Below are 18,749 nucleotides of genomic sequence, written 5' to 3'. Positions count from 1 at the left end.
CACCACCACCACCACCACCTCCTGTACCTTTTACTACCAAGCCAATGTCCCCCTACCCGAATCATCCCAGGGCCAGCTACCAGACAACTAGAGAGCATTGCTGCTAGGATAGCCCAGAGCCTGCTGTCATGATTCAAACTGTCCAATCCTGAACCCTCTCAAACGTGCCTGCCTGCCTCACCCATTCCTTCCCACAGAAACCATAGTCAAGGCCCCAGGCCATGCTTGCATCTTCTTCCTTCCGTCTCCGACCAACACCCTGGTGCTTCCCCAGGTGGCCCTGCCTGGTGTGGCATGGCAGGGCGTGGCATGCCCCTTCCTTCTCTTGGGAGCTGTGAGTAATGAATGGCATTGATCTCTGCATCATCACTCAGTCACGTCTATAAATTAAATTCTGGGCACAACCAAAACACTAGGAAGGGAACAGCCATTGTATTTTGGTGTGGAGGAAAGGGCATGCACTGTGGGAGGAGACACAGCGAGGTTCAGAGCCCCTCCCCTCCTCTGACTCCCCTCTTGCTCTGTCTCCCCCATATCTGACTTTCCTTCCCTGCCCACTGGCTTCCTGCTGTTTTTCAGCCCAAGTTCCCGTATTGCTTACTGCTCCTTCAAGTCAGTCCATGACCTCCCCGCAAAAGCAGTCCTTTCAGCCTCACCTGCAATCAGGGTGTGATGCCTTCCCTGCTGTGAAGGGATTTTGGGCACCTCTAAAGCCAGTGGATGAGAACTGGGGAGGCAGGGATGGTGGGTTGGGAGAACTTTCTGAGAGTCGCTAAATTGCCATGTTCTTGGCTGGGCCAGGTGAAACTCACACAATGCCAGATGTCGGTTTGAGAGGGAGAGGAGGTGGGAGCTGGGCAGCCCAGGGTGCACAGTCCCTACCCCTTCCCCGGGGACTTGGTTAATCACTGCTCCAGTGACTGCCCCAGGCCCCAGGGGCCTGTGCCAGGTGGTGGCTTCTCTCACCGAGGCAGCTTGGGGCAGTGAAAGGAAAGACCAGTAGGACTAAGCGTAGGGACACCTCAGTTCTGGTCCACACTCTCACCGATCGGCTTAGAGGATTTGGGCCTCAGCTTCCTTGTCTGCGGAGAGGAGGAGCAGGACCACACAAATCTGGGCCCTTCCAGCTCTGGAGACCTAGGAGCCTGAGGCAGGAGCAGCCCCTCAGCCACGCTGCCAGCCCTGTCCCAGCTCAGGTGTGGGGACCCTTACCTGTATGGCAAAGGGACATGAAGGTCCCCCTGCGGTGCCCTCCCAGGGCTCAGTCCCGGGCAGGCGCCCCCCACCTTGCCTCTCTGGGGCAAAGGGCACCTCAGGCTGCGCCATCCAGATGGCAGGGAGCGCGGGACTATTCCTCAGAGCCCCTGGAAGGCAGCTCCGTTTTATTTCCTGGAATTGGAGCTGGACCGGGGCTGGTTGCTGTCCTGCCCAAGGCGGGGCTGCAGAGGGCAGCAGACCTGCTTCTTGAAGCCGGCATGCAGGACTCCTGGATCCTGCAGGGGAGCGCGTTTCCTAGTCACTTTTCACACACGGGGACAGTCCAGAATTCGGGGAACTGTGCCTGAAGATGTGCCCCTTTTCTTGGACATCTCCTTCCTGCCCACCCCAATCCTACCTGCCGTCAAAGCCCCGCCCACCCCTGCCCCTGCCACTTCCTCCCTGCCCACTCCCTCCCTGCCTACACCCTGCCCCTTCCACTTCCTCCTGCCCACTCTCTGCTGCCCACCCCCTGCCTGCCCCCCCCCCACCTGCCCACTTCCTGCCTGCCCCCCCCCCCCCCGGAGCTGCTATAGCTCTTCTCTTTCCAGCTCAGTACCTCCGGGTAGTGTTCCTGGGTTTTAAAGTCCTCTCCCCTCCCCCCCTCCAACGATGGTAACCTCCCTGAGGGTAGGCTGTGTGTCCTAACCTCACTCGGACCTCCCCGCCCCACCCAAACCTTGCACAGCAGGTACGAGTGGGAACCTGAGTGGACAGATGCTGCTGGGAACGGTCAGCCTCGGCCTGGAAAGTCTGTGAGGTCGCAGCTCTGCCTGAGAGGACAGGCCCCTTCCCCGCCCAGAAGGGGGGCTTGTCACCATCAACATACACTCATCTGTCATCGCGTCAGCCCTGGGAGGCGTTGCTGTGTCTGCCTTTCATGGGCTGGGGTTCACAGAGGCAGGCCACCGGCTGAGGATCACAGAGCAGCCATAAGGACACGATCCTGCTGATGTCAGTGTCCTTCGTCCGCCCCTCACCGCACCGCCTCCCGGGGCAGAGGGCCTGGCCTCCTGGAGCTGGGCCTCAGGAGCACCTGGTCCTGCCGGGCGGTGGCTGGACGCAGCAGTGGGGAGCGTTAGGGGGAGGCAGGGCTCTTGGCCTCTGCCACCTGGAGGCCAGCTCCCAAGAAAACGGAGGGTTTTTCTGGGGGGGAGGGTAGGAGATAATGTGTGAATTTCTTAGGGAAAAGGCAGAATATGAGTTTACTCTCTGGGAAATGCTTTTACTAAAGCACACGCAGACACCCATCCACACACATATGCACACCACACACACACATCTACACCCAGAGCCACGCAACATCGCTCCCAGCCACTGCGCCCCCCCCACCAGAGCCCGCTCTCCCTCCTACCCTACATGTGCAATCTTGTGAAAACTCCACCACTCTTAAGGTTAATAAGGCTCATTTGCTTAAGATAGCACCTGTTTCTATGGTGACTCTTGCCACCCAGAATCTGTTCATCAACGGAGACAAGAAAACAGTGACTTCCACCCTCTTTGAAAGGAAAAACCTAATTCTTAGCCGAGGGCTCGACAGGCCGGCAGCCCAAGGAGCTCTGAGTGGCTGTCCTGCCACCCACTGGAGTCCCTGCCCGCGGCCCCTCTCCGCACCAACTCGGAGCCCCAGATGCTCCCCAACCCAGGACCAGCTTCCTCCTCTTCATCCCTGGGAAGCAGCAGAGCCCACTGCTCTGACGGGGGTGGGGTGGGGGGTGGGGTGGGGACAGCTTTCTCTGCCCTCGGTGGCCCTGAATCTCCACACCGACTCCACCTGCATTTCTGGGCTGGGGCTGGCGGAGAGTGCAAGGAAGCACCCTGACCTCCGTCCATCCTGCACCCCATCCCCCCTCCAGGCTTGCCGCCACCCTGGCCTGGCTGCAGGGACCCAGCATCCCCAGCGCGCCCCTTGTCCTGGGTGTATCCTCCATTTGGTGCTGACCGACTCTCTCCTAGACCAGAGCCGCTGGGCCCTGCTCTGCTCACTGGGCCAGTCTAGTCCGCTCAGGCCTGCAGCTGAGGTTCGCAACACCCACCTGGGGCTCGCAGATCACTGGGGCGGTCGGTTCCCAGGCAGGTGTTGCTAATAAAGAAGCTCCAGCTAAGGCAGTGGTTCTCAACCTTGGCGGCACATTAGAATCACCTGGGAATCTTTTTTTAAAATCCTGATTTCTGGGCCTCATCCTCTGGAAATTCTGTTTCTTTGTTACTAATGTTGTGGCCCCACCCCATAACAAAGAAACAGAATTTCCAGAGGATGAGGCCCAGAAATCAGGATTTTAAAAAGATTCCCAGGTGATTCTAATGTGCAGCCAAGGTTGAGAACCACTGAGCTAGGGATTCACTTTTTAAGATAAATGGGAGCAGCTTCCACACTCTCCCTCTAATAGTATCACTCTCTGGTGCTCGGAAATGCTCTGCGGGCTGGAGGGCAAGTGTGCGGGACCTGCCCGGAACAGGGGGTTGTTCTACGTGTGTGGGGGCCTAGGGTGTGCATATGCACAACACTTTGGCAGAAAGAAAGGTTGGGGACTGCTGATCAGAGGATGGATTTTGGAAGCATAGACCCCTGAGCTGGTCATTATCACCCAAATCTACCTAACGACCTCATTTTGCACACTCCCTGTGGCCCCCAAGGCCCTCCGCTCTGCCCCCACTCCCCGCCCCCCCCCCCCCCCACTATGGCGCCCTGCTAGTCGCAGGCTGTGAGGCTCATTAATAAAATCAAAGCAGCTGAGAGCTAGAGGAAGCTGCTTAGAGCCAATCACGCCCGACCTTTTGCCCAGTCCCTGGCAGATGGCTTCTTCGTGAACATCTCCAAAGACAGCTTAGCCCACTCCTCAAGAGACGGCCTTACACTGTCTCAGCCCAAGGTGACAAATGCCCCCAGGGTAGCCCAGTGCCAGGCGTCTCTCCTGCCTACCATTCGATCTCCTACCTGAAATATCCAAAGGCGATCAGAAGCGCATCTCAGCATCAACAAGTCTGAGAGAACTTCAGATTTCCTTCCTTGCGTCCAAAGTGCCCATCCTCTGGGTACCCATCTCAGTAAAGGGCACTGCCGTTCATTCCCTCAGGCCCCAAATCTAGAAGTCATCCCTGGGCTACCCTTCGCCCTCCACATCTAACTCATTGGCAGGTCCTGTTGGCTCTTAATCTCAAATTAGACCCCGAAGCTGTCCTGGCCAAGTCCACTGCTCTCACCTTGGTGCAAGCCACGCTCATCCCTCCCAAAGGAGCAAAATGGCCTCTTGTGGCTGCCTTAGCAGCAGTCAGAGTGATCTTTTAAAAACACAAGGCAGTTTTCACCCTCCTGTTCAGTGCCCTCTAACAGCCCATGTGCCAAACTCCTTGCCCAGGCCTGGAGACCAGGCCCTACAACAGCGGTTCTCAATCCCAGTTGCACATTGTTTTACTTCTTTTTTTTATTTACTTACTAAAGGCCCAGTGCACAAAATCGGTGCACAGGTAGGGTCCCTAGGCCGGGCCGGCGATCAGGGCTGATCTGTGGGGCGACTGGTGGGACGATCGGGGTCCTTACTTGCACCCGCTTTGGCCTGGTGCTGCCTGCTCACCTGCTCCACCATCCTGCTGCATCCCGCTCTCCTCAGGGCCCATTGGGGCTGGCAGTGCCTCCACTGCCACCGCTGCCAGCGCTGTGTTGCCGACACCTGCCATGTTCTGCGCCATCCCCTGGTGGTCAGCGCACATATAACTCCCATTCGGTGGAACGCCCGCCCATGGGGACAATTTGCATATTGGCCTTTTATTATATAGGATTGTGTTAAGAACACTTAACATGAGACTTAACCCTCTTAACACATTCTAAGTTTACAATACAGTATTGATGTTGTACAGTAGATCTCTAGAACTTAATCATGTTGTGTTACTAAAACTTTACACATTGAATAGCATCTCCCATTTCCCCTCCCCTCACCCAGATGCACATTTGTATCCCCTGAGGAGTCTCAAAAATAACCATGTCTGGGCTCTACTCCCAGAGATTCTGATTGAGTTGGTCTGCGTATGGTCTCCCAGGTGGTCCACAGCAGCGGTCGCCAACCAGTGGCCCGAGAGGTCCGAAAGGTTGGCAACCGCTGATCTACAGAGTATGCTGTCAGCTTCCCCTGCTGCCCTCACTGAGCACATGACCTGTGCACTCCCCCTAGATCACTCTGTTCCAGCTGCACTGGCTGTCTTTCTGTTCCTGGAAAATACTCAACCAGTTCCTACCCCAGGACCTTTGCTCCTGCTGGTTCTTCTGCTAGATGTCCTTTTCTCACTTGTCCACCTGGTGAATTCCTACCTGCTCAAGGTCACCCTCTGTGGTGACCTTCCTTGCCCACCTTCTCTTCTCCCATGGTTCTTTACTCTCCCTACTCCTAACACTCCCTACTCTGTACTGTAGTCATTGATTTACTTCTCTGCTCCCTTGCTACACACTGGAATGGATTAAAAACTTTCAGTCCACAGTGCTTGATTAAAACTATTGCCAAGGATGTGCTGAACACATGCTGAATGACTGAATGAATGAGGGAGCAGAGGTATCTGACCGATGCAGAAAAAAGGGAACTATAGTTTTCAATGATCTAAAAGCCTCCACTTCTATTGATCTGATCTAAGATTATATTAACTTTCTTAACTCCTGCATTATGGTTTGACATTCTATTATTAGCTTAAAATTAGCTTAAAAATTAACTAGAACTCCTGTGATATGTTCCCCTGTGATGTTTCATGAACTCCTGCTATGCCAGATCTTTCTCATTCTGTCCTTGTGCAATTGATTTGGAACCTAAATATAGAACTTTAGAATAATCCCCATTAAACTTATTTTTTCCAGTACAGGCATATCCTTTCAATTTGCTAAAAGTAACTGTTTTGTGCCACGTATCACCTTAGTGGTTCCTTGAAACTTGTATGTCCAGCAAATTTGTTGAACATGCTTCTTTAAAAGACTGAACAAGGTGGGTCCTATGACAGGATTCTGTGGCTAGTTGCCAGGGATTGCCCTTAAGGTTGACACTAAATCATTAGTCAGCATTCCACAGGAATGGTTTGTTCACAAGCCACAAACTCACCTAACACAATAGTAATTGAAACCATATTTCTCCCCCTTGCCCACCAGGTTACCATGATTGACTTGGCCTAATGCCTCGGTCAGTCAAGATGTGCTGTGCATCCTTGTAGCTTCTTCCTGGTCCACTGGACCAGCGCATTTATCACCAAAGAAATCTGAGTGGTCAGGTGTGACTTGTTTTCAGTGAACCTATGCTAACTCCCAATGTTCACTGTTTTCTATGTAGTCTCAGACCACCTGCTTATTAAATTTCATTGAATCTTGATGTGGATTGATACTACACTCACCGACCTAAATTCAGGAATCCACATTTTCCTCTTCTATTTCTGTAAATGACTTTGTGATTGTCAATCTAAGTTCTTGCCGGACCTTGAAGATATAATTCATCTAGAAACCTTAACTCGTGTAAAGCAACTAAGTGTTTGCAGATCACAGAGGGGCTTCCCAGGGAGAGGAACAGAGCAAACAATGGCCCACAGAAGCCAGAGACAGTCGGAAGTTTGTGATGCAGCAGGAGAGCCCATGGGCTGGGCTGGGGGGGGGGGGGCAGGCAGGGGTAAGAGCTTCAAAGGCCTTGACTAAAACGCTGACCAGATAGAACCCTGTCCTGAGACACTGAGGACTCGCTGAAGGGTTTCGACTAGGGAAGTAACATGATCATATTTTGGTTTTAGAAGAATCACCCCTTGAAGGAAAGAGGTGCTTTTGTAGGAGGTGTGATTACAGGAGGGGAACAGTCAGTAGCCTTTTGCAATCACATCTAGAGAGAGGTGAAAGGGCCTTAAATACCTCAGCCATGCTGGCTTTTCATTCTATGTTTATGCTTCTTTTTCTACCCCAAACGTCTGAGTTTTTAGTTATTCTGTTCCCTTCCTGAAATGCAGTCTCCTGGATCCTTTGACTTTGCCAGGGCTTCTCATAATTTAACTCAACTCCTATCTCCACTGGGAAATCATCACAGATCTCACCCATCTGTCCATCCAGTCACCTACCCAACCACTATCCATCCACCCATCTGTCTATTCCTCCCTTTATTTTTTATGCATTCATTCTTTTATGCCTTCATTCATTGACCCAACATTTCCTGAGGGCCTTCTATGTCCTGGGCACTGTGCTAAGTGCTGGGGATAGAATAAGAATAATATGCAGCTCTGCTTCCCAGGAACTCACGTTCTAATGATGGAAAAGAGACATAACTAATAACAGAGCCATGTGATGACGGTGCTACTAAAGGTTTGACTGGCTGTGGTAGGAGCACAGGCGGGACTGGTTAACTCAGTTTGGGGGCATCAGGGTGAGCCTTTCAGTGGAGGTGACATTTGAACTGAGCCCTGAAGGAAGGGTTGCATCGCCACAGAGGGGAGAGTGCTCTGAGCTCTCACAGCCATTTGAGTCTGAAGAGGCCAGCTGGAGTTGCCGCTATACCCCATGGGTTCCTCTCTTTATTTCTTACTTGTTGACTTTGTCTTTCCAACTGGGGATCAGAGACAACACATTTTAAATTCATTTAATATTTTATTTGTTGAATTATCTTTTATCTATTTATCTATCATTACCTTTTAAAAATATTTTTATTGATTTCAGAGAGAAAGGGAGAGAGAGGGAGAGAGAAATACAAACATCAATAATGAGCGAGAATCATTGGTCAGCTGCCTCCTACACTGGGGATCGAGCCGGCAACCTGGGCATGTGTCCTGACCTGGGACTTGAACCATAATCTTCTGGTTCATAGGTTGACGCACACCAGCTGGGCTATCATTACTTTTTAATAGCCACAGTGCTGAGCACAGTGGAAGTAAAATAGTTGGTTCCTTGCCCTAACTGGTTTGGCTTGGGGACTGAAAGGTCCCAGGTTCAATTCCGGTCAAGGGCATGTACCTTGGTTGCGGGCACATCCCCAGTAGGGAGTGTGCAGGAGGCAGCTGATTGATGTTTCTCTCTCATCGATGTTTCTCTCACTCTATCCCTCTCCCTTTCTCTGTAAAAAATCAATAAAATATATTAAAAAAATAGTTGGTCCCAACACCTCCCTATTAAGTCCTATTCCCAAATGTCTTTTCCCCTCAAAGTTTTTTAGGTGGTGGCCACGTGAGCAGTTCACTCTCCTGGACAGGCCCTGTCCTGCCTCTAGGGGGCCACATATGCTCCTTACCATAAAGACTTTATTTTCTAAGCTTCAGGGAGGTGGGGGGGGGGGGGTGTGGGGGTGGGGGTGGGGATTTAGGGCCACCATAGCACCGACTATGTGCTGGGTGCTGAGTGCTTTACATATTCATCTCATTGAGTCCTCACAACATTCCTGTGAGGTCGAAGCTAGTGTCTTTTATAGACGAGGGAACAGACTCAGGGAGGTATAGTATATCATTTGCTCTCAGCAAGTCAGAGAGTCTCCCTCCCTGGGTCCAGGTTCAGAGCTGCACTGTGGCTGCAGAGGGTGTGGCCAAGAATGGAGGCTAAGGGTCAAGGGCCAGGAACCTCACGCTGCCCACCACTCACATCAGCACCACTGCCTCCAGGAGCCATTCCTGGCCCTGACATAAGTTGTCACGTGCGCTGGGCCTGAGGAGTGGGGGTGAAATCTGCCTGAACTCTCTGGAGAGGTGATCTGGAGTCACGATTATACGTGAGGCTCTGGGTTCAAATCCCAACCAGCCACTCACCAGCAGTGGTTGCTTAGCCCCTCTAGGCCTTAATTTTCTTGTTTATATTACCTTCCTCTTTGGGCTTTTGTGAAGATTAAAGGAGATATTCATGGAAGCACAGTGCCCAGCACCACATGCTAAGTGTACGAACGATGTTTCTTTTCTTTCTTCCTCTTCCCTTCCCTTCCCTTTTTATTCTTCATTCTTTAATTCTTGTTGTTAATATGTGATATAGATATAAGCTGTAAGAAGAGCATCTCTAGCCAGGAGAAGAAATACGGTGAGTGGAGACACTGTTTGCAGGTGCCCAGGGGCACATCCAACCTTCTATGCAGGGGAAAGTTCCTGGGTGATCCAGGAATAAGTCCTTTCAGTGATAAAAGCTTCCCTGCAGAGTGTATGCTCCGCTCTTAGGCAGTTCAAATTCTTAGAAAGTTTGTTCTTACATGCAGCCAAAACTGCCTTCCATGTAAATGCCACCCATTCGATCTCATCTGTCCAGCGGAGCACAGCAGGATCCCCTGTTTTCCGATTTGATTTCTTCAGATTTTTTCAGGAAATCTTTAAATCATCTTCAAGGGCAGCTCTCGTGCGTGTCCTCCCCACTTCTTTCTGCTCCTGCTCACCTGGTGTGATTTCGCAGAGCCCCACGGTTCTGGCTGCTTTCCTCATGTCACGCCCGAGCTTTCTTACAGTAGCGTGGCCGGGACGGAAGGCAATGTTTCAGGGTGGCACAGGCAGTGTGCGCTAAGGGAACTTTCCTGGGACTGAGGAAGGTCACTGTTTCGAACGTGCTGCCCCCACTCCCCCTTGCCCCTTCCTAAGCGAATGTGCTCAGGGTGGAGGCTGAGGCCCGTGGACAGGGACCAGCCCAGGTTCCTCATGTGAGGGCTGGTGGGTTTGGACTGTTGTCTCAGCCTTGTCCATTTCACAGCTTTGCCCACTGAGGGAAGCCAGGGTGCCACACTCTGTCCCCATCGGAGATGAGTTTAGAATTGGGTGAGCAAGATTATGCTGTGCCTTTCGGTGTGTGTGTGTGTGTGTGTGTGTGTGTGTGTGTGTGTGTGTGTGTCAGAGAGACTGAGAGGGAGAGAGAGAGAGAAAGAGAGAGTTTTCGGTGTGTGTGTGTGTGTGTGTGTGTGTGTGTGTGTGTGTGTGTGTCAGAGAGACTGAGAGGGAGAGAGAGAGAGAAAGAGAGAGTTTTCTGCCTGATCTAGGAATTCTCCAGGATGGCAGAATTGGTTTCCATAACGACTTTCTGATATAAACATATTTGATAAAAATAAGTTAATAGCAGAGAGCACAGAATCTCAGAGTGGAGAAAGAGGGGGGGGAGAGAGAGAGAGAGAGAGAGAGAGAGAGAGAGAGAGAGAGAGAGAGAGAGAATCTTTTGCCTGCTCCAGGAATTCTCCTGGATGGCAGAATTGGTTTCCATAACGACTTTCTGATATAAACATATTTGATAAAAATAAGTTAACAGCGGAGAGCACAGAATCTCAGAGTGGAGAGAGAGCGCGAGAGAGTGAGAGCGAGAGAGAGAGAGAGAGAGAGAGAGAGAGAGAGAGAGAGAGAGAGAGCAATTGGGTTTTTCAAAGAACAGCATTTTTCTTTTCTTTTTTTCACCCCTCATGGTCAGCCTTTCTCTATATACTTTCCATAAACCAACTAAAAAGCTTTGTTTACCATGTTCCTGTATGTTCGGGCCCCTCCCTGCCTGTAGACATTATATTCCTCTTCTCCCTCTCCCCTTTTCTCCTTAGTTACCTGAAGCACTACAGTATGCATGGGATAATATGAGGAATTCATTTCCAATTCACTGCATTATCCCTTGAATATTTTAATGACTCATTGAATGGAGTAAAAAAAGCTATTTCAAATGAACAATTATGCTGCATTAGTCTAAGGGCTGATTATATTTAAACACCGTTCACATGGATAACAGGACACGGCGACCTCAGCGTACGAGAGCTAATTTGGCTCTTATCTCCAAATAATTTTACACTGCAAATTACCATGAAAACCTAAAGGGCTTTAAAAACATTCATCAAAAGATAATATTCCACTTTGTAGCCACATTTTGTTTAAATTATTTTGAATGGGACCAAAGGCATCTCCGGGGTGGGACAGTGACAGCAAGGTAGGGACTGTGAGTGATAAGGAGATGGCGAGGGCTAGGCTGGGTCGTGCAAGAAATCAAAGCTGCAGGTGTTGGGGATGGTGCGCAGCCGTGGGTATGGGAGGCACACAGCAGGCCTGCCACTTGTAGCTTAGCCTCTTGCCCTGGCTGTGGTCTGGAATGCCTCCAGGGGTCACGGGGCAATTCCCAGAGGCTGAGTTGTGGGATAGACCCCCCTCTCTCCCAACTATGACTGTCCCCAAATAAGTCTGGGTCAGGTCAGGTCCTCCAGGCTGGGCTGAATCCATCTAGAATTAAAAGGCGAAAGAATGGGTGTCCCCCCCTCTTGGTTTGTGAGTTGGGGCATTTTCTAGAGTTCTTACTTGGCAAAAGAGGAATCCAATAGCCTAAGGGAAGTTGCTAAGTCCTAAGTGGCCTCTGGAGTCAGATTTCACAGTTGGGGTTGTGGGAGAGAGAATCACATTTATTGAGGTCCTGCTCCTATTCCATTCTGGTTCAGGAGCCTTGATCTCAATGAACCCTGGGAAATAGATGTGCTCATGCCCATTTCAATGGTGAAGAAACTGAGGCTCAGAGATTACCAGCTGAGAATGGCAGAGTCTGGAACCTCCCCTGGTTCGTCCGGGCTCTTCGCCCTCCCTCGAGTGGCATGCACAAGTCTGGTTTATAACCAATGCCCCTTGGCATTGTCCCCATCACCAAAGGCTTGTGAGGCCCATAGAGCTAAACCCACATGCTCTGAGGGAGCATAAGCCATGCCTTGCAGGTGGACCTTCACAGTAGAGGGCCAAGCATGCAGAGTCAAGTGCACAAATACCAGCAGCGAAACGAATAATCCAGGTCAAAACACAGAAATTAGAGAATTAATTCTATTTCCTTGGCCTGACCTTTTTGTCTGAACCTGTGGTCCTGATAAAGTTTGTTTATTCTTCTGTTTATTAGCATTAGCTTACTTATGAGCATATAGAAATTCAGATTATGTAAATATATATATATTCAGATTTCTACAGGATCTACTGCTCGATTGATTAGAAACAAGGATACATTTGCTGCTTTCTGCAGCGCCTGTCTCAGGGGAGGCTTCTCCTCTTTGCATGTGTAATTTCCTTCTTTCCTGTCTCAGCCTTGGAGAGCAGGGAATTGTGTCAGTTTTGCAGACAAGCAGCCGTCTCAGAGAGGTCAAGTAACTTGCCTGAGATCTCTCAGGAGTGGGAGCGGTAATTCAAACAGAAGAGCCCTGCCCACATCCCTGGACAGCAAGGGGCTATGACCCTGGCCCTGTTTATTGGCTTTCCCATTGATCTTACTTACACTCAGAGGACCTTAAAAAAAAAACCCTCTTATTGTGGAAAAGCCCAACCCTATAGAACATTGTAGACGGAATAGTAAAACCTTAGAGGTCCCTTTAATTCAACCCAGAATCGGTTGCCCTTAGAGCTGCCACAGGCCGAGGACACTGAATGAAAGGGAACCGCGAACTTGCAGTTTCCTTTTCTCTTTTAAACAAAAAATATATTCAGGACACATTTTCAAATCATTGACGATTTTTAGGAAGATTTTCTTTTTTGGAAGGAAAAAGGTACTCTTGTCTTTTTAATTGTTCTTAGTGTTCTTTGCTACCAATCATGATATTCTTTGTGGAAAGTATTAATATACCGTCTTCCTGTGTTCAATATTCCCATTAACAATAAAAAGTCTAATGAAAATGTCTGAGCACGATATTCAGAGACAAATAGAAGATGAACCCTGTCTCTTCTGAAAGGAATGATGCAAATTAATTGATATCTTAATTAGGCTTTAGCATGAAGATTATTAGATTGAATCAGAACTGAAAAACATCTTAAAGGAAAAGCTGAGGACGTGGCCCAGGGGAGAGAAAGATATTATGTGTGCCAGTGCTCTCTGAAAGTCTCTTTTGCTCAAGGGAAGATTTTCAAAAAGGGGGATGGAAGTCTAGTCCTTCCTCCGAGCCAATGGGCGCCTGCAGGTGTAGGAAGTTTGCCCGGAGTGAGCCGGGTGCCCTCGCAGCCCCACCCCGTGCTGCCGCCTCCTGCCCCTGCCTCACCTGAACAGAAGCCCTTGGAGGACAGAGACATCCCCTCCTTCGATTGCCTCTGTAACCCCAGTACTAGCACAGCCCCTGACTTCAAGCCACAATGATAAGGTCACAGCAGACAGGTATGTAGAGCTTACTGTGCGTTCTGAATACTGTTCTAAGCACTTGATTTAAAATAACTCGTTTAAGCTTCCAAACAACAGTGTGAGGCAGGGACTACTGGTATCCCCACTTGACGAGCCAGCAGACAGACACAGGTTGAGCAACTTGCCGCCCGCAGTCATATGGTTGATACGGGTGGATTCAGGTGGAAATGACAGCAGTATGGCTCCTTGCTCTTACGATGCCACAGCAAGTAATGGTCAATCCATTTTTGCGGAGTGAAAGGAGCAATGTGTACCTCAGATGCATAGTTCCTACTGATGGACTTCACTCAAATTTTTAGTTTTACTCATGGACTACTCTGTCATAGACCCTGCCAGCCTCTGTGTGTGTGTGTGTGTGTGTGTGTGTGTGTGTGTGTGTGGATGCTCCCTGTATTGAACTGGTTGCTGTCTGAACTGGTTTCAACCTGAAAAGACAGACCCTACTGAGGGACTGCTCCCGGCATGGCCCAGTCCATCACCCAACTAGGCCAGGACCCTAACGTCCAGGCCCACCAAGGCTCCACCAAGTCTGCCTCTGTGGCCACTATGGACCGCAGAGCACTGTTGCTCCACGTGTGCAGTGCTTTATGGCTGCCTTATTGCTGGGCCACTTACTGCTGAGGGGAATGACAACATGTAGGGTTTACCTCTATGGGGCTCACCCCATGAAGCGGGTCAGGTTGCTTCATTTACCAAGATAGCGTTTTCTGGGGAGGATGCCTGGATGCATCTCCCCATAAAAATAACCAGAAATAGGGCCCTGGGATGGGGAGGGGGATAGTAAAGAGGCCAGTTTCCCATTTTGCAGGGGGCACGGGGGCACGCCCCTGCCACAGTGGAGCTGATAGAGGAGGTGTGCTGTGAACCCAAACCACAAGGCATGGCAGGAAGGGCGGACGCTTGGAGTTGGGGTCCTGGAGTGAAGACCCACCTCCACAACCCATCTCTAAACCGGGGATAATGCCCAGTTCACAAAATCATTATGAGGATCAAAAGGACGTTTCAAAGTACCTTTGCTTTGAAAATTGCTCCACAAACGGCTGATATTAACAATGACCCAGGCATTCTGACATGGAACTCTTCCGTCTTCCTTCAAGCTGCTAAACTCCGCCTGGGTGCCTGTTAACCTCGGCTGCCGAGCCCTCTCCGCCTGCCTGCAGCGGTGCCCGGGAATCTGTGTTTGATAAGCGACCCGAAGGTGCTCTGACTGTTGGAGATCACCCAGCAGCAGCTAACACCAACACAAAGGAAGCGCCTCTGAGTGTGATTAGAGCTTGTCCTCCTTTGGCCAGGCCCACAGCCTGAGACCCAAAAGGGCCTGGTGTCCGTGGGCTTTGTGGCTGGCGGAAACTGTGGGCTGGTGGGCAGGCTAAGTGGATACAGCTGAGAGCTGCTCCTTCCTGTTGGCCCCTTGGATCAGGGAAAGTGGGTGAAAATGCGGCCGAAACCCAAGCCTTCTCCAGCCTGAGCGGGAAGACAGAGGGCTGTGCCAGGCAGGTGCCCTTGGTAAGCTCTGCGGCTTAGCAGCCTTGCCGACAGCTGCCGCCTGCCAGCGACCACCTGCTCTGCTTCTGAGCTGGGCTGCTGAGGCAGAACCTATGTGTACACCGCAAGGCTGTGTGAGAGAGCTGTCTTGAGTGAGTATTGTGGTGAGGGGAATGGGCAGGGGGACTTCAGGCTTAGGAGAGAGGCAGCCTCAATGCTGAAATTATTTCATCCCCAACAGCTTCTGATTTCTGGCCTCAGAATCGCCCCGTGAACAATCTTAGAGACAGCTGTGTGTGGTGGTCAGCCCCTTATGACCACCAACCTCAGAGGATGGCAACGCTCTAGATTGGTGCAAGATCCAGTCTCTTCCTGTTGTGCCCTCAGCTCTCCTCCCTTCCCTGACGGCACAGATCTCCCCAAGCTCTGCCCCTTCAAATGCTTATGGTGTTTCAGGGCTCCTCAGCAGGCCGAAGGGTGCTCGGCTGGGCCGTGTGGAGCACTGAGCATCCTGTGAAGGGCCTGTGGGCACTGAGCAGGGTTGGTTGCCAGGGTAACTCACCCCCCAAGCCCCCTACTACAGTGGCAGTGAGAGCTCTTGCCATGCTCAGGAATGCCAATAGCTAGTTCAGACGGATGCCCCTTCCTCTGCCCCATAGCTCTAGAAGGAAGAACACAAGCTCCTTATGGTGTCCTTTATGCTCTCTGAATGCTCACAGTATGTTCTCACTGGGTCATCACGACAACCTCCTCGTCTGATGGAGACGGAACGCCCAGAGGGCTTCCGAGTGACTTGATGGTGGTCATTGAGTTGGGAGCCAGCCAAGCCTGAATCCAAACTTTGTCTTTCCCACCATCTTTCAGGGTTAATGCCTCTGTACACTCTATGCAAAGGTCTTCGGTGGGCTTTCTAGGCAGAGCTGCGTGAACGCTCGAAGCTAATGTGGATTTGCCCACAGCGCACTGCCAGGTGCTCATGCATAGAAGGTTCAGTGGTCAAATGAGGTTGGAAAATAAATGCATATTATATAGTGCATGTTAGGATACCGAAAGCTCTAAGAAGCCCCTCAGTGAGCCTGTCTGTCATTAGAACCTTCCCTCCACCCATCCCCACAGAATGCCCATTGACAATCTACCAGATTTGAGCTCCTCAGACCTACACCAGAACGTGAGCCAGGCTCCTTCACAAATGTGAGGGCAAAGGGACGAAGATGAGGGGAGGCCATTTGTTTCTGCACAAAGGAAGGAAATGTCTGCTTATCAGGAGGCTGTCCTGACAGATGCTCCCCACCAATTCTGCCACCTGGACTGCACAGAATCACCCCATGCCCCCGAACCCAGGCCCTGGCAGTGGGGTGCCAGAGCCAATTGATAAATGTTCAGAAATTGTGTGAGTCAGTCCTTAATTCATCAGTAGCTTGAAATTGGCTATGGTGGGAGTATTTGCACTACAGAATTCAGCAAATGCTACAAATTGGGGCCCCTCCCCCTGTTATTCTGACAGCCCATTTGCCTGTGCACCACTGACCCTGGGACATTTTTGAAATTGTTAGAAAACAGAGTCCTCAACCCTTGTGAAATGAGAACTGAGAACCGCAGAGAATGATAACTATCTTCCAGCCATAATCCCCAGTGAATCAGAAAGCGCCTCTCGGCTGGCTTACTTTGATATCTGTCACCAGCCAATGTCTCCAGAACCGAGCTTGGGGCGAAGACCTGCTAGGGGCATCGGGATCCACCATTATCAGCATGTAGGTTGCACTCTGTAACACATTCACCAAAAAGAAATGCATCGTTATGGCATATAGAATAGCGATGGGAAAACTACCAGGTGCAGACCATCTTTTGTCTCTGTTCTCACCTATAATGGCTGACCCACCCCTATAACTTCCTACCTAGGTCACCTTGGTTCTCATGACTTTCCTCTTGTGCCTCATGCTTGTGCTCAGAGAAAAGAAGTTCACTAAGAAGACAGCTTAATAAGTTGGATTTCCCGGTATGAAAAGGAATAAATCAAACACGCATATTTGCTAAGCACCTGGAAATCCCTAGCGTCATGCTAGGTGCTGCGGAGGAAACAAAGGAACCTAAACCAGGGCTTGCTCTCAAGAAGCTCACAGTACAGTTGGGGCGACCTATCTATTAATTCAGCAAATATAGGCGATCTTACTCTGGCTCAGGAACTGTATTGCAAGGAATACTTGGACTCATCCCTTCAACAAGCATTCACTGAACACCCATTATGTGCCTGCAACTGTTCTAGGTGCTAGGATTCCAACAAATAACAAGACAGTACGGTCCATACTTTCAGGAAGCTTTTATTCTAGGTAAGATATACATATTTTAACAATACACACCCAAACAAACAAACAAACAAAACCTGAGGAAATGTTAAGTTTGATTAGTGCTATGATTAATAAAATAGGGTAGAGTGAGAGGGAGTAAGCATTCCAAGAAGAGGAAACAGCTGCTACCTAGGCCTTCAGGCAGAAAAAAGTTAAGGTTGGAGGAACAGAAAGAATGCCATGTGGCTAGTGGCAAGCGAGGGTGTGTGTATGTGTGGACATGGCAGGGTTGGAGAGGTGGATGGAGCAAAACAACAGAGGGCTTCGTGGGCCTGGATGAGGACGGGGGTTACGTGTGATGCAGGATCATTGGAAGGTTTTAGTCGGGAGACGAAAGCAGGGGAACGATGTGCTCTGATTTCCATTTTTAAAGGATTGTTTTGGTGGCTGTGTGGAGAATGAATGGTCGGCAGGAAGCAAGAGGGGAAGCCAGGAGGCCAGTTTGGGGGCTACTGCAGTAGTGTAGTGTGGGATGATGGCATGTTGGACTAGGATGGCAGCAATGGAAGCAGGTAGATGGATTAGGGAAGTATTTTCAGGTAGAATCCAAGGGATTTGCTGATGAACTAGATAGTAGAGCAGTGAGGACGGGGTGGGGGAAGAGAAATCAAGGATGATACCTGAGGTTTTGGCTTGAGCAACTGGGAGAATGGTACTATTTAATGAATAGAGAAGACTTGGAGAGAAGAACGTTTGAAAGGGAACATCAAGAGTTCTGTTTTAGACATGTTATTCCTGCCATTTGTTTCTGCAGCTTGAAATTGGAGTAGCTTGAAATTGGCTGTGGTGGGAGTATTTGCACTATAGAAATCAGCAAACACTACAAATTGGGGCTACAATTTAACTTAATTGTGCAGAAACTTAACTGATTGTTAAGTTAGAAATGCTTCTTAGAGGACAAGTATATAAGTCACAGTCTGGAGTTTGGGGGAGAGTTCTGGACCGGATATATAAATTTGGGAGACGTTAACACATAGATGGGCCTAAATCCATAGAATCCAATAAAATTATTCATGGAAAGATCAGACATGGAGAAGAAAAGAGGTCTTATGACTGAACTCTAACACAGAAGAGAAGAGAAGAGAAGAGAAGAAAAGAGAAGAGAAGAGAAGAGAAGAGAAGAGAAGAGAAGAGAAGAGAAGAGAAGAGAAGAGAAGAGAAGGAAAATTAAACAAAGGAGACCAGGGAGGTATAGGTAATAGTAGTATCATGAAATCTGCAACAGGAAGTGTTTTAAGAAGGAGGAAGTGGTCAACTGTGCCAAATGCAGCTGAAAGGTAGAGCAAGCTGAGGACACAGTTGTGACAATGTGATTTGATAACTAGAAGACCGCTGTTATCTTGGCAAGACCAGTTTCAGTGGAGTAGAAAGGATGGAGGTTTGATTAGAGATGAGGTGGGAGATGAGGAATTGGAGATGGTTATTCAAGATGATTTTTGAAAAGTTTTGGTGTGAAGGACAGCTGAAACATAGAGTGGTTCTTATTAGTAGGGAGAAAGAGTCAAAAGACCTGCTTTATCTTTATTCTTGTATTTTAAGAGACAGATGACCATGAGGCAGGCTTGCAGGCCAATGCAAATGATCCAGTAGAAAGAGAGATGTAT

General features: G+C 49.8%; 1 protein-coding gene across 3 annotated transcripts in view; it reads right to left on the bottom strand.

Annotated features, from left to right (window-relative positions):
• The window catches only part of PEBP4 (phosphatidylethanolamine binding protein 4), a 198,307-nt gene that overhangs the window by 82,823 nt on the left and 96,735 nt on the right, over positions 1-18,749 (bottom strand). For 2 of the 3 annotated variants that reach the window (XM_059695133.1, XM_059695135.1), the window contains exon 4: positions 16,465-16,563. The exons of the other annotated variant lie outside the window; for it this stretch is intronic. In XM_059695133.1, coding sequence (XP_059551116.1) covers positions 16,465-16,563 — 99 coding nt within the window. The remainder of the gene's footprint in view (positions 1-16,464; positions 16,564-18,749) is intronic. 3 annotated transcript variants of the gene reach the window in all.

Source organism: Myotis daubentonii, chromosome 5, assembly GCF_963259705.1.
Source record: "Myotis daubentonii chromosome 5, mMyoDau2.1, whole genome shotgun sequence".
NCBI lineage: Eukaryota > Metazoa > Chordata > Mammalia > Chiroptera > Vespertilionidae > Myotis > Myotis daubentonii.
This window is presented reverse-complemented; position numbering and strand designations above follow the sequence as displayed.